The 15,165-nt window shown below is 48.2% G+C and overlaps 1 protein-coding gene across 1 annotated transcript in view; it reads left to right on the top strand.

Moving 5' to 3' along the window:
- IKBKB (inhibitor of nuclear factor kappa B kinase subunit beta) overlaps positions 1-15,165 on the top strand; it is a 58,868-nt gene that overhangs the window by 38,415 nt on the left and 5,288 nt on the right. The window contains exons 8-19 of the mRNA XM_040643217.1: positions 267-391; positions 4,027-4,134; positions 5,267-5,396; positions 5,761-5,955; positions 6,614-6,728; positions 8,278-8,401; positions 8,973-9,124; positions 9,304-9,365; positions 10,413-10,522; positions 11,692-11,741; positions 11,851-11,950; positions 12,159-12,306. Of these exons, the coding sequence (XP_040499151.1) occupies positions 267-391; positions 4,027-4,134; positions 5,267-5,396; positions 5,761-5,955; positions 6,614-6,728; positions 8,278-8,401; positions 8,973-9,124; positions 9,304-9,365; positions 10,413-10,522; positions 11,692-11,741; positions 11,851-11,950; positions 12,159-12,306 (1,419 nt within the window). The remainder of the gene's footprint in view (positions 1-266; positions 392-4,026; positions 4,135-5,266; positions 5,397-5,760; positions 5,956-6,613; positions 6,729-8,277; positions 8,402-8,972; positions 9,125-9,303; positions 9,366-10,412; positions 10,523-11,691; positions 11,742-11,850; positions 11,951-12,158; positions 12,307-15,165) is intronic.

The following is a 15,165-nucleotide window of genomic DNA, read 5'->3' as shown; positions in this document are numbered from 1 at the left end:
GACACGGCACCCAAGGAAAGGGTATATGGTGTGCTCTGACCTACCTCAAAACACCCCTGGGGGGCCCTTGTATCAGCATCAGGAGTGCATGAGGTACAGAAAAATTGTAGGTACCACATGTGGTCACCTCCCCCCCTTGAGTGGACACACCAGTCGGGGGATGCGGGAGACACGATGAGAAGGGCCATTTGGCGCCCCCCCCCCCCCGGAGGCTCTTTGGCAGAAGGAGCAGTTCAGGTGCTTCCCCACCACACGTTCTCCTACAGGCCCCAGAACTCCTGGAGCAGCAGAAGTACACGGTGACCGTGGACTACTGGAGCTTCGGCACCTTGGCTTTCGAGTGCATCACGGGCTTCCGACCTTTTCTCCCTAACTGGCAGCCCGTGCAGTGGTGAGTGAGGGACTGGGGGCTGCAGGTGGGGCCAGGAGCGTCCCCTGAAGGGAGGAGGGTGTCCCTCTGTCTTTGTCATGTCCTTCACCTGTTCCTATCTCCCTGGGCGCTCCCAGCCTGGGCCTGAGACATCTGTCTCCCATAGAGGATGTCCCGTTAGAATCCAGCGTGTGGTCAGTCCAGGCTCCGAAGTCCTGGGAGAGTAGAGCAGTTGTTTAGTGTTAGCATCTTTAAATGTAACACCGTATAAATGTTTGCCGTGTGTGCAGTAGCAGCATGGCCGTGCATTTACAGACCGCTGTGTACATTGGTGCACTTACACTGAAGATGCTGTGTATTAGTAAACTATAAAGGACATGTGCATGTGACAGATGAGAAATATTTACGTGGAAATGTATTATTGACACATTTTACTATTCCTCAATAGAAATTCTCGTTTCAAAAGAGTAAGAAAGGGGCTGCTTAGAATATGAACCAATACGTACACGAATAAGTTACCAAAACAAAGATTTATTTTTTTATTTTTATTTTTATTTTTTTAAAAGATTTTATTTATTTATTTGACAGAGATAGAGACAGCCAGCGAGAGAGGGAACACAAGCAGGGGGAGTGGGAGAGGAAGAAGCAGGCTCATAGCGGAGGAGTGGGGCTCGATCCCATAATGCTGGGATCACGCCCTGAGCCGAAGGCAGACGCTTAACAACTGTGCCACCCAGGTGCCCCCAAAACAAAGATTTATTGATAAGAAAACTGAAGGACACAATTAAGTTTTTAAAAAATTATCTTTGCCTTTTTTTTATTACAAAAATAAGTGTTCTTTGTATGTGTGAAGGTTAACCATTACCAAAATGCATAGTTCAAAAACTCACAGTCCCCTAAATCAGGTTTCATTCAGAGTGTTCCTTGAGAGGCCACACGCTAATTTTAATTGATGCTACTGTTATTCCAAATTTTGTTTTTATTTCCAGTTTTTGTCTTTTTGGAGCAGTAATAAGTTCACATGGTTCAGGCTTCCAAGAGTAGTAAAAGCACTGAAAAGTCCTCTCTGACCGGCCTCCCAGCCACCTGGCTTCCTTCCCCACAGGCACCTGATACCACTGGTTTTGGGTGTGTTTCCAAGGATGTTTCATACGGGTACAAACAAATTGGCTTGTATTTGTCTGTTGGTTCATTTACGTGTTTCACCCCTTTCTTACATCAACGATAGCATAATATGAACTGCCCTGCATGTGCTCTCAAAGCATTTCTACACCATGAGAATTTCCTCCACACAATCCAGAAATAACCACTACAAACGTGTTTGTGTGTCTCTTTAGTATATGTGTTATACTTTAAAAAAAAAAACCCACAAATAAATTACTACAAACACCCTCATATAACCTGCTTTCCAGTCTTGCTATTGAAAATGCTTTATGTTTTTCCATTATTTGTAATGTCTGATATTCAACTGAGTGGCTGTACTGGAATTTTTTAAACTTCTCCCCTGTTATTGGAAGCATGGGTGGTTTATAATTTTTACTTATTAAAAGAACACCAAGAATAATGTCCTTGTAGNNNNAATCCTTGTATATCCATAATCATTTCCCTAGGATAATTCCTAGAAGTGGAATTAACTGATCAAAGATTATGCATATTTTTAAGGTTTTTGTTGTGTATTAAAATGCTCAACAGAAAGGTTATATAAATAATGTTTCCACCAGAAACATACAAAGCTGCCTCTTTTACCACACCATTGCCAGCACTGGCTATTATCATTTTTCTAAATGAAAATACTAACTTTTTCGAAGGACAGGTTTTTTGCGTTATGAATTATTTATTTATAAGATGTAGCCTTGGAAATCCATTCTAGAAGAGTGGTTTTTGTGGTGGCGGTCCAGTTTAGTCAACATGTATAAGCCAAACTCTGGAAATATGAAGATGATTGCCACCAGGTCCCTACTCTTCAGGAGTCTGGCGAAAGGGCAAAGTATGCCCTCCTGTGGTGATTTATTTTAAAACAATCAATCCTTGACCTACATAGGTTCTGGAAGATTGAGGAATTAGCTCATTAATTTATAGTCACACCTGATACTGTAACGATCATAAAAATAACTTTTAAATATCTGTACATCAGTAGTGTTTTTAACTAACCCAAGAATTACTGCATTTCTGCAGTTCAAATGTTGAGCTTTTTCATTATTTTTAACAAGATGAGTTAAAATCCTTTCAAACTGGAAAAACAAGTGCTATTTGAAAATAAATCCCTGATGTTTCAGCATCTGTACAGTAAGTCTGTTGTCTGCAGAATCAGCTTCTCAGAACTCCCCTCACCGATGCTGGAAGACCAGATGACACTTTCAGGTAGACTTCTTGGACCCCCAGTCAGGAGCTGTTCAGTGGACTAGTTTGTGAGAAGTGTCTGTCTCATCTGCCTTGTAATGCCTCAGACAACTTTTTAAAAACTTCACTCTCTCCTCTCAGATGGCAGGTGGATAGGAATTTCAGGATAGATGCAATGCGAGCTTCATAATTCTATTGTAATGCTACTTTGAAATACATTTCAGGACCTAAGCAAAAGCATTTTATTTACTATGTCCTTTTATGTTTAATATCCCATTGACCAACTAAGTTTTCCACTAGAGGATCGCCTGTCTCACTTACACGTCTTGACGCTCTTGGTGCCCCTGCCTTACAGTCAGTACCAGCCGGAGCTGTAAACGGCTGCTGCGGCCTCACGCCGGCGCCTGTAGGTCTCCTGTGTGCCCCTCACAGACCAGCTCATCCCTGCCGATGAGAAACGTTCAGGACTAAAACATTTTTGTTTTGAATTTCCCAGTGTTTTTGGAAAGGAAAGACTTGGACATTCAGACAGAGTAGAAAAAGAACAGCAGACTTGGGGTTTGAGCCCCCGATTCTACCACTCTGTAGTTGTGTGAACTTGGGCGAGCCAGTGGCTCTTCATTTCCTCACCACTGAACGGGAGACTAAACACGGGGTCTACCACGTGGGGCCATCGTGGCAAAGAAGTCTGTGTTCAGTGTTGAGGTACTTGGTTATCTGTGAAGCATTATTCACACTGAAGTTCTTTTCCTCATCACTGAAAAGCTTTGAAATTAGTGGGTTTAAAATGTGCTCCCCTCAAATTCTGTTTCCGATGCATCGGTGCATCAGCGAGTTCTAAACTGGGAAACGTAGAAGTTCCTTCAGCACCAGAGGTACTCTCAGCCGTCTACATTCAGAGGGAAGTGCGTTGTGCGCGCGCGTGTGGTGCCATCAACGTGATACACGTGCGGTGATCCTGGTTTGGAAGTTCTCATTTTATCCTCTGTCAACACATGAATTTTGTCTGAGATAAAATGAGAAGTAGAGGAAATGACGAAGACACGCTAAGCGTGAGATGAGGAGTCAGTGGTGCCGGCTGCGGAAGTCCGGGCACAGGACGGTTGGTGCCTCCACTCCTGCGGGTGGTGCAGCCGGGTCTCCAGCTGTGAAAGAAGCCATCCTAGCAGGATACCGAGGCACTGAGTGTTACCCAGAGATAAAATCGCGCCCTGGGGTATCCCGTACAGTTGTAAAGTGATCTGTTACAGAGGTGAAGTGCATCTTGCCCGCTAAGTGACTTCGAGGCTGTAATTAAGGAGATGACCCGTTCGCAGGCATTCCAAAGTCCGGCAGAAGAGTGAGATGGACATTGTCGTCAGTGAGGACTTGAATGGAGCGGTGAAGTTTTCAAGCTCCTTACCCTACCCCAATAATCTGAACAGGTAAGGCCCAGTGGCACTTCAGATAGCTTTTAAAGAGGTTATCAGGATAGCATCCCGTGACGAAGGACTTGACATAACCATCTCCATCTTAAACTTGGAATGGATTCCCACCCCTCACCCCATCTAGAAATCATCTCTTTCCTAAATTCACATAACAATTTAGCTGTACCTCTTACCACCTCTAGTAGCCTCTACCTTGTATTACATTTAGTTTTGCTTGGGTTTATCTCCTAGTCAACTGTGAGCCTTTTCAAGGTAGGGAATTATATTTTACTTCTCTCTGCATTCTTGTGTAGCCGCATAATGTGTAATAGTCAACAAATAAATCTTTGTAGTTTGAACAGCATTGCAATCTAGTCTTAGAGCCCGAATGTGAACACTTAAATAGTAATGCCAGCATTGGGTAGTAGTACAAAAGAAAGTAGCAAGGCAGTCACACACAACTGAGTAGTATGGATAATAATTACCATGAGTATTTAGAGAATGGGGAGAGAGGTATCGTGTGGACTAGAGCTTTGTGGAATGACTCTGGATGAGCTGGAACTTTCTGGAAGGATCTGGAAAGATGTGCAGGGCATGGATAGATGAAGAGGAAGTAAGTTTGAGGGGGAAGGAGTGAGGGGAGCAAAGGCATGTTCGAGGGCGCAGTGAGTAGGGAGTTGATCTCTGTGGAGGCTGAGAACACCTGCACAAGGCGGACCTGTGCCTGGGAAGGAGTGTGAACTTTGTTGTGGAACCACAAGTAGTTTTTTGGGAGGGTGTGGATTAACAAATCTGGCAGGATGGCATCTAGCTTGTGTGTGGGGCTCACCTGGATGTAGGACATGCTTGCGACATTTAAAGAGCTTCACAGATCATTCTCATGCAGCCAGGTGGAGATCAGTCTGTTGACCCATCTGTTGAGAAATCTTGGCTTTCAGGGGGTGTCATAGCAGATTAGGAGAAGGGATAAGCACCCGAATCATGGGTCTGGCTGGAAATGTTTGCTTGCCCTCAGATGAATTCATTTTCAGTAATCCCACATCGGCTGCCACGGATGTGTTGTGGTGAACGTATGTGAGGTCGCACGGGAGGCTGCCTGAGAACGGCACTGGAGCTGTCCCCTCCCACACCGTGCTCTTGTTCCCCGCAGCATCCTGGCACAGCGGCTGGAGAAGTGGCTGCAGCTGATGCTGATGTGGCACCCACGGCAAAGGGGCACCGATCCTGTGTACGGGCCCAACGGCTGCTTCAAGGCCCTGGATGACATCTTAAACCTGAAGGTGAGCACAGAGCCAGGTCAGCCTCGAGGCAGCACTCCCCGATGGGCTGTGGCAGGGCTCGGGAGGAAGGGGCTCCTTAAAAAGCGGGTCATGGGCTACCTGAGCAGCGGAAAGGGAGGCCCCAGGCGAGTGCGTGCCCCTGGGCCAACTGACGTCACTTGTGAGGTGGTAGCTATGGACAAACAGGTGTATGGAAGACCAGAATTATGAACCTTGGCACTGGGGCTCCCTTCCCCCCTCTAGCCTGGCCCCTCTGTTTGTGTGGCTGGGAAGTGTTTGTTAGCAGCAAACAATCCAGGCAAATAGGCGGGTCTCTCTGTAAAGATGCGGGTTTTTTTCCAATAACATCTGGGTTATGTTGCAGCTAGTTCATATCTTGAACATGGTCACAGGCATCATTCACACCTATCCAGTGACAGAGGACGAGAGTCTGCAGAGCTTGCAGGCCAGAATCCAGCAAGACACAGGAATCCCCGAGAAGGACCAGGAGCTGCTGCAGGAAGCTGGGCTGGCGCTGATCCCTGACAAGCCTGCCACTCAGTGTATTTCAGATGGCAAGGTGAGCCCCTGCTCCTTACTGAAGGCCCCGTTTTCCTCAGACTTTGCCTCCCGGCTGTTCGGATTTCAGCTCTGCGTTGTCACACGGTACAGATACCTGCCCGTGTTTTCATTTGGAATGTGGGGTCCCCTGCATGGCCTAACGGGAGACACAAATCCCTCCACACTTGACTCGTTACTTCCAGACCACTTGGGACACCTCTCCATTGCTTTTGTTGTCAAGCAATGCTTCATTCCTCTGAGTCAGCCAAAGCTATTTCCAGTGTACCTCTCGTGCATGGAACCGTGCGGACAACCACGGCTCTATGCACGCCACGGTCCCTGCCCCGAGAAACTGATACAGTCAACTTAGGAGAAGCAAGAATTGGACAGGAAGGGAGATGGCGAACATCTACATTGCACAGTAAAGCCAATAGAGAATAGATAGAAAGTAATAAGTTGTAAATAAGGCATACATTTGGATAATAAGTGTAAAAGGAACGGGAAAGGGAAGTCTAGGCTGGAGTCATTGAGAAAGTCTGCATGGGCGCTCAGTACTTGCCGGCTGAAGATGATGCCATTGGTGAACAGCGGGAAACGCTCTGAAATCCCTGTGTTATTACCTGGAAAAAGCAGGGGTAGGATCCACAAGATCTCATCTTGTTCTTGTCCCTTTGTAGCTGAATGAGGGCCGCACGCTGGACATGGATCTCGTCTTTCTCTTTAACAACAGTAAAATTGCCTATGAGACTCAGATCTCTCCCCGGCCCCAACCTGAAAGTGTCAGCTGTATCCGTAAGAACATCATTGTTTGTTTGTTTTTTTAAGTAATCACTTATAATGCTTGGGACAGGGTAGGAGGAGGGAGAGACATGGACCAAGGGAGGGGTCCACACCAAGGAGATGAGCTTACCTAGTCCTCAGGGCAGCCTTCTTGACTTGGGGCTCATGAGTAGCCCAGCCAAAAAGAGGAAAGGAAGTTTTCAATTTCAATGTCATAAGTAGAAATTTAAATACAGGACAGAGAATACTGCCTGCAAGTCTCTGAACTTGATCAAATCAGATGGCCATTTTATTTATTTTTGAAGTTTTATTTATATTTTAATAATTAGTAACATGTACATGATACAAAAAAATCAAAAGGTACAAAAAGAATAAACAGCAAAAAATAAGCCATCCTCTCTTCCCAATTTCCCGGTCTCTTCCAGGGAAACTGCTCCTGTCAGATTCTTGGGTATACCTTCCAGGAGTATTCTACACATTTATAAAGTTTATATATATTTATATCTCCCCCCAACAAATGGTAGCATACAACATGTACTGTTCTGCACCTGGCTTTTTCACTTAATCATATATTTCAGAGATTTTTTCCGTGTTGGTGCATATAAAGCTCCCTAATTTCTTCTTTTTTTTAATAAAACTTTTTTCTAAAGATTTATTCATTTATTTGAGAGAGAGAGAGAGAATGCATGGGAACAGGGGGAGGGGCAGAGGAAGAGGGAGACAGAGAATCCCCAAGCAGACTCCCCACTGAGCTCAGAACCCGAAGGAGGGCCAATCCCAGGACCCTGAGATGATGACCTGAGCCAAAATCCATTCGGCTGCTCAACCAGCGAAGCCAGCAGGTGCCCTGAGCTCCCTAATTTCTAATGCTTGTGTAGTATTCTGCCGTATGAGTATTAGATGGACATATTAATGCATCCCCCATTCCTGCTACCACACACACACGCACACACACACTCACACATTTAGAATAAGCAGATCCGAAGTCCAAAGTCTTAGTTCCAGACTTACTGCTTATTTAAACGTGTTCTAGTACTATTGGTTGAAGCTGAATTTTTAGAAAACTTTGTATGACCTTAAATGTTGTAAGCTAAAGGTTTCTATTGAAAGCATATGAGCCTGTATACACGTGATTGTCTATACATGGTTCACAGAATGTTTCTTCAGCTCGATAGTATTTATTGGTGCTATTAATGGGTACAAAAAATATATGTGACAGTAACTAGGCTTATCACCCAAAAAGTTATGTAATAGCGTAGTAGTTCCTTTTTTTTTTTTTTAAGATTTTATTTATTTATTTGAGAAAGAGAGAAAGAACACAAAGGGAGAATGAGAGGGAGAAGCAGACTCCCCGTGGAACCGGGAGCCCGATGTGGGGCTCAATTCCAGGATCCCGGGATCATGACCTGAGCTGAAGGCAGACACTTAACCAACTGAGGCACCCAGGCGCCCTGCGTAGTAGTTCCATAACTAAAAAATGTAGAAGTCCCAGTGAAGTCGCAAGGCAGGACTTGGTTAATCTCAGGGCATTCTCTGATGGTTGCGTACGTCTCTGTTCCAGTTCAAGAGCCCAAGAGGAACCTGTCTTTCTTCCAGCTGAGGAAGGTGTGGGGCCAGGTCTGGCACAGCATCCAAACCCTGAAGGAGGACTGTAACCGACTGCAACAGGGACAGCGAGCTGCCATGTACTGTGCCGGCGGTTTGGGGCTTAGCTTATTTTAAATTGCTTGGTGGCTTTTGCCACAGGGAGGTGGTGGAGGCAGGGGGCCCAGAAGCCACTGGTAGGAGAGACAAGAGGGAGACACTGGTTTGGACGGGCAGGAAGTGGTTGGCTGGGCAGGATTGAAGGAGGCCCTTTTAGACTTTATGAGGTGAGTGAGGTCAGCACATGGAGCAGGAGTGTAAAGTGAGGGCCAGGCTGACTGAACTAGGGGCAGAATTTGGACATGGAAAAGCTCATTGCAATTTGGGTCAGCAAAACTCCCCTGACTGTCATGCCGGAGACTGCCTGACTCCCTCTCCGGGTGGCTAGCCCTTGGTGTGGTACCGTGCCTAACTCTGGTTTTGGTGCAGAGCCACATGCTCGCTGAGGGCTAGGAAATCGTCTTTATGATTAGAGGTGGCTGCTTTTGTTGTAACAATAATAATTATAGTAGAGACCTGCCTTGGCGATTGAGGTGGTTTTGTTATTGTACAGGATATGATATTTGGATCCCCAAGATGCCCGAAGGTTCTGTTTTCTTGTGGTCCCTGCAGGATGAATCTCCTTCGGAATAATAGCTGCCTCTCCAAGATGAAGAATTCTATGGCTTCCATGTCTCAGCAGCTCAAAGCCAAATTGGATTTCTTTAAAACCAGCATCCAGATTGACCTGGAGAAGTACAGTGAGCAAACTGAGTTTGGAATCAGTGAGTGTACTCTCTGCAGTCCGTTGGGAGAGACCATTCCTGTCCTTTTTTTTCCTTTTCCTGAGGTTTCTTTTGCCTCTTATAATTGAGTTGTTTGTTTCTGTTTTGGTTTTGCGGTGTTTTCATTTTGTTTTCTTTTTTTCCCCCCTACATTTTTTCCCCTACATTTTTTCCCCCAGCATCAGATAAGCTGCTGCTGGCCTGGAGGGAGATGGAGCACGCTGTGGAGCTCTGTGGGCGGGTAGGAGATGTGTTTTAGATTCCTGTCCTTACGGGGTGGGGGTGTTGGGGGGGGGGCTCTGATTCCCGTTTCTCACTCTCTCCTCAAACACTGGATCGATTTGTATGTCCGAAATCAGGTTGTCCTCATCATGCTAGGAAGAGGCCAGGCTGGTAGCTAGTAAAGGGAGCCCCACGGTGGCAGCTGGAGGAGCCACCCACACCTGGTGCAGACTTGAGTAAGGAGCAAAATGTGAAGTGTCCCTGCAGGCAGCCCAGACCTCTTCCTCTTAGAAAGGGCCTCTGATGAATGATCGACACTTCTTCCTGCCAGAGGTTTTGCCTAGCTTTGTTGAGACCCTAAATCCACAGGAAAGAAAAAGTGGAAGCATAAAGTCGTAGGACAGCATAAATCAAATACCACTGAAAAATGTTCATTGTGAGGGAAGGGGAAGTAAATATAGCTTTAGTGAACCCCACACAAATTGAAGATTGAAGGCTCCAAGGCCTTTCCTGGACTTTTCGCCATTTTCTGCGGTAAACTTGGGTAGGAACCTTCACCTCTGTGTCTTAACATCAGTTTCTATGAATCAATACTGACGTGTGCTTAACGGTGGGTATTATGTAGATAATACCTCCCCTCGCCACAGAGACAGTGAGTGCTCCGCCCCACCTTGGCATTCACACAGTAAGCTCTGAAGCACGGGAGCCCAGGCCTCCCCACGTGGGATGGACAAAGTAGGGGAAGGGAAAGGAGTGCGCTTTGGGCATCTTCTCTATGCCAGGCACCCTACCGGGTACTTCACCTGCTGTATCTTATCTAACCCCTAAAGTGGCTCCTTTAAAAGCCTGTTTCATGGCTCAGGGATAGGATGATTTGCCCACGGGTCACACAACTAGAAAGTGATAGACCTGAGCTCCAGACCCAGGCCATCTGACTCCAAAGTCTGTATCCCTTCTAGCCAGTCAGTCGAGAGTCTTCAGTGCATTTGGAGGGTGTTCCCCCCAAATCTCGCGCCTCAGAAGGCTCTTATTACGTCAGTTGACATTAGCACAGCTTTTTCATTAGGAGAATGAAGTGAAGCACCTGGTGGAGCGGATGATGGCGCTGCAGACCGACATCGTGGACCTGCAGAGGAGCCCGATGGGGCGGAAGCAGGGCGGCACGCTGGACGACCTGTGAGTAGCAGCTAGGTGGCGGGCCAACCCGCAAACGCCCCAGACGAGCTTCTGCACGGGTGTTGCGATCATCCAGGGGTTCAAGTGTGGCTAGCGTGGCTGCTCTGTGAGACCATTCTGTGCAGCATGACCCTCTGGTGAAGCATGTTGGCACGTTCCACAAGAGTTCCAGAGGTGAGCAGGTGCAAATCACCATCGCTGTCAGCCTTCAGCTCCGTATCTATCGAGTGGCGAGCAGCGCTGTCTGACTTCACAGAGTTGTGCAGGCCAGTTCAGATGATTCGGATAGAGCATGGGTTCGTCAGCTGTAAAGGCCATGAGGGAAGCAGCCTTCGCTATGGTATCAGACGTCACTGTCCATGCAGCCCGCCCTGATCCAGGCATGGTTCGAAGAGCAGAATGTAGAACAGAGAAGGAGCCTGGCAGGTCTTAAGAGTTTGAACCTGGGAACTGTTCATTTAAGTCTTTATCAGGAATTTGGCCTTGTCTCTAGGTGGTGATAAGATGTCCCAGCAAAGCCATCCTACCTGAAGGGAATCACGCGGAGCTCCCAGGGCACAGGTGGGAGGGAAGCAGGCAAGCTGCGTCAGACTCACAGGAGCTCTGGCTTGGGCTCAGCGGGGTCCTCTGATGCCTTTACTAGGACTCTCAGGACCAGAAGCTAAAATACCAGAAATCTGATTATCCGGAGTGTCTTATTTTCTCAAATTGTTTAACCCTTTATTCTCCTTTAATTTTCAAATGAAAGTCACCTCTGAAAATGTCATCCAGTTTCGCTGTGTTGAGGCTGTAAAGGGATAGAAAATTGCGTTGCCTTTGGGCTTGAGCCCATGTTCTCTGGGCTTAGGCCCAGTGATTGCATTGGGGTCACTATTGCAGAAGCCATGTGGAGAGGAAATTCTGAGGGACAGAGTAGGAACTCACTTCCTTGAGACTCTCTCTCATTAAACCTTGGAGATGGTTCAGGTTTGATGGCGAGGGCCATCACTTCCTTGTTGTAGGTATCACCTGTGCTATCTCCAGGGGTAATGATTTTCTCCAGTCAAGACATAATGCCAGTCTTGTTTCTAAAAGTCAGCGATTGTACTGGCAGAAATTAGCTAACCAGTGTTTCATATGTGCTTATTTGACCTCACATCTTGACAGAGCTTCTCCTTCATATGTTTCAGAGAAGAGCAGGCAAGGGAGCTCTACAGGAGACTTCGGGAGAAACCCAGAGGTGCGTGGGGCATTCTGTGTGCAGTGGGGGCCTTGTTTTGTCAGTATGCGGCATTGGCGCTCTCTGGCAGCCGCCTTGAGGAACTGTGTGGCTCTTTCCCTCTTTCCAGACCAGCGAACGGACGGCGACAGTCAGGAGATGGTCCGGCTGCTCCTTCAGGCCATCCAAGGCTTTGAGAAGAAAGTGCGAGTGATTTATACACAGCTCAGGTATACGCCCCGACTTCCCTTCCCGAGGGTGGAATTTGGAGAAGCAGCGAGGCCACATGTGAGCTCATTTTCTCACTCCCCTCCGACTTGCTTAACCTGGAGAAAAGTTATCCACAGCTGCTGTTGGATTCGTAATTCCCAGGGATTATGTTCTCCTGCTTTCTCCAACCCCAGTGCCACTGGAGCTTTTCACGTTTATTCTTTACAGTAAAACTGTGGTTTGCAAGCAGAAGGCTCTGGAATTATTGCCCAAGGTGGAAGAGGTGGTGAGTTTAATGAACGAAGATGAGAAGACTGTTGTCCGGCTTCAGGAGAAGCGGCAGAAGGAGCTCTGGAATCTGCTGAAGATCGCTTGCGTGAGTGAGCCCCGCAGCCACGCCCTCAGCCCGCCAGCCTCTCGGGGCCTTTCCACCTCTGTGCTACTGCCACTACCCTCCAAAGGAGACCACAAAGCCACTGACCAACGGCTCAGCTGCCACTGCCCCGATCACATTGCCCTCCTCCAGGCCGGGGTGTGGCGGGCAGGGGCAGGGGCAGGCTGGCACCGGGTGTTCTTTCTTCTGCATGCATGCGTTTCCTGTGGCTGCGTAGGGAGGTACCATCACAGAGTTACTCCCTCACGGTTCTGGAGGCCGGATGTCTGAAATGAAGGTTTTGGCGGGGCTGGGCCCCCTCTGCAGACTCTAGGGGAGAAACCTTCCTTGCTTCTCCCAGCTTCTGGTGGCCCCAGGCGTTCCTTGGCTTTTGGCCACAGCACTCCAGTGTCTGCCTGTGTCTTCACAAGGCCTACTTCTCTGTGTCTGTCTCTTGGGTGTCTCGTATAAGTACCCATGCCATTGGATTTGGGTGCCCTCTCAGTAGCCCAGGGTGATCTCCTCTCAGGATCCTTAACTGCATCTGCGAAGACCCTTTTTCCACTAAGGTCACATTCCCAGGTCCCCAGAGTTAGGACACGGGTGGATCTTTTGGGGGGACCTTCATGCAGCCCACGACAGTGCATGTCTGCATGACCTGGTTGATCCTCACCCGAGCCTGTGCTGCTTAGTATTGTCACCCGCATTTTCTATGCCCACTGTCTTACTGTAGATTTTATTTATTCACTTGAGAGGGAGAGAGACAGCATGAGCAGGGGGAGCAGCAGGCAGAGGGAGAAGTAGACGCCCTGCTGAGCTGGGAGCCTGACATGGGGCTCAATCCCAGTACTTGGAAATCATGACCTGAGCCAAAGACAGATGCCTAACCAGCAGAGCCACTCAGGTGCTGCCCGCCCCCCCCCCCCCACTGTCTTACTATAGCTGAGATTCCGCTGCATGTTGCTCAGAGAGAAAACAGGACACAAAAAAGAGCCTAAGACAGAGAGGGAGAAGAGCCATGTAAAGACCGTGGAAACCAGAGCTGATGGGAGAGAGGCCCGCACTGTGCAGGCCGCAGAGAGGTTGCCTGGGATGAGGAGCGATTTAGTCACTGGTAGTATTAAAGAGCAAAGAGGAAAATGCGAAGATAGTTGCTTAAGGTGCAAGCAGGATGCAAGGGTGGTGTTTTTAAGATCATGGACTGGAGCAGATTTGTAGGCCAAGCAGAAGGAGACAGTGCACTGGGGGGAGATTCACAGTATCAAAGGGGCAAGAGATAGTTGAGTCTCCCAGTCCTGAGAACAATGGGTATCAGCATAATGAGCATGCATGGAAGGATTGGCCTTGGGAAGGGGGGGGTGACATTTCCTCCTATAAGGAAGGAGAGAAAAACAGAGAGATGACAAGGAGAAAAGATTTAGGAAGGAGAGAGAAGTTGAGGGATTCCTAGTGATGGCCTGATCTGCCACCTGCATTCATATGCCCAGGAGCCTAGGAATGGGATGAAAACTGGAGGTTAAGGAGGAAAGAAGCATGGTGCCCGACCCAGGGGCTCATAATCTGGTGAGGGGCACACACAGGGAAGTGGTTTTGAATTTGGGGGCAGGCAGTGTTAATCAGCAGCTAGAGAGCTGGAAGCTGAGCTGTAGCATGAGTGCCGAGAGTCACGCCAGCCTCAGTCTTGGAGCTGAAGTTCACAAGGTGTTGCTTCAGCTGAAGAATTAGTAGGAGTTACGTGGGTAGGTGGAGATGACCTTCCAGCGTGAAGACTGCTCTATCAGAGGCACAGGACATTGGCCTGAAAGAGTGGGTGTGTTCTGGTTGCTACACGCGGAGTGTTGTGGTGTGGGGGAGAGGGTATCGTGTGGAATGAATTGGGGAGGCAGTCGAGGGCCAAGCTTATGCAGGCCACACTTGGTTTTGAAGGCATAGAAAACACCGCAGAATTTGTTTTTATCTTTCATGTTGCAGGAAGTTAAGTATGGGAATGGTATGATCACATTTGGGTTTTGGAGAAATCCCTCGTGGCATCTGCAGAACGGATTTGAGACTTGGACAGACCTCACCCCCGAGAGGGCTGGAGTCTTGGAGCCCCTGTGCTGCACAGGACAGGACAGTGGAAGGGTTGCCGTCCTGCCACACTCACAGGCCCAGGCAGAGTGGAGGAGGCAGATGGCTGGGTCTCTCCGTGGGTGACGAGCAGCAGGGTGAAAGTGGGTGCTTGACCGGTTGGTTGAGGCTGAAGCTGGACCTTGACGTTCAGCTGGAAGCAAGGATGTGGAACCAAGGTAGGTCCCCCAGCTTGCGAAGCTGAGCGGGATTGAAGTCCCGCAGGCCGCAGCAAGGGCAGGAGCCAGGTCCACGAGAAGATGGCGAGGCCGACGGATGAGCGTTCGGCTGGAGACTTGGAGAGCGGAGGGGCATGAGGTGCTGAGAAGGTGGACAGTAGGTCTTACCTGCGGCCTGCAGGCCACTGGAGCCCAAGCCACTGGTTTAACCTCTTGACTGAGGCAGAGTGGCTGCAGCAGCCATTGACCGCTGGGGGCCGTCAGAACATGTTGGTTTTCTTCTCAGCCGTCCAACGGATGATGCGATTCACAGAAGGCCACTTACAAGCTTTTTGTGTGTCTCAGTCTTCAACTTGGAAAAATAAAACCGTCTCTGTCTTAATTTCCTTGTTAGAGTTTGTTAAGCAAACTCATGAATAAACCTGCGAATACAGGTATTCAGATCTCCCTATATTTAGAATCTTTTACCAAAAAGTATACCTATAGCGTCTGCCTCGGCTCAGGCCATGATCTCAGGGTTCTGGGATCAAGCCCCACGGCTGGCTCTCTGCTCAGTGGGGAGCCTACTTCTACC

This window comes from Ursus maritimus, unplaced genomic scaffold (genome assembly GCF_017311325.1).
Source record: "Ursus maritimus isolate PB19 unplaced genomic scaffold, ASM1731132v1 scaffold_28, whole genome shotgun sequence".
Classification (NCBI taxonomy): Eukaryota; Metazoa; Chordata; class Mammalia; order Carnivora; family Ursidae; genus Ursus; species Ursus maritimus.
This window is presented reverse-complemented; position numbering and strand designations above follow the sequence as displayed.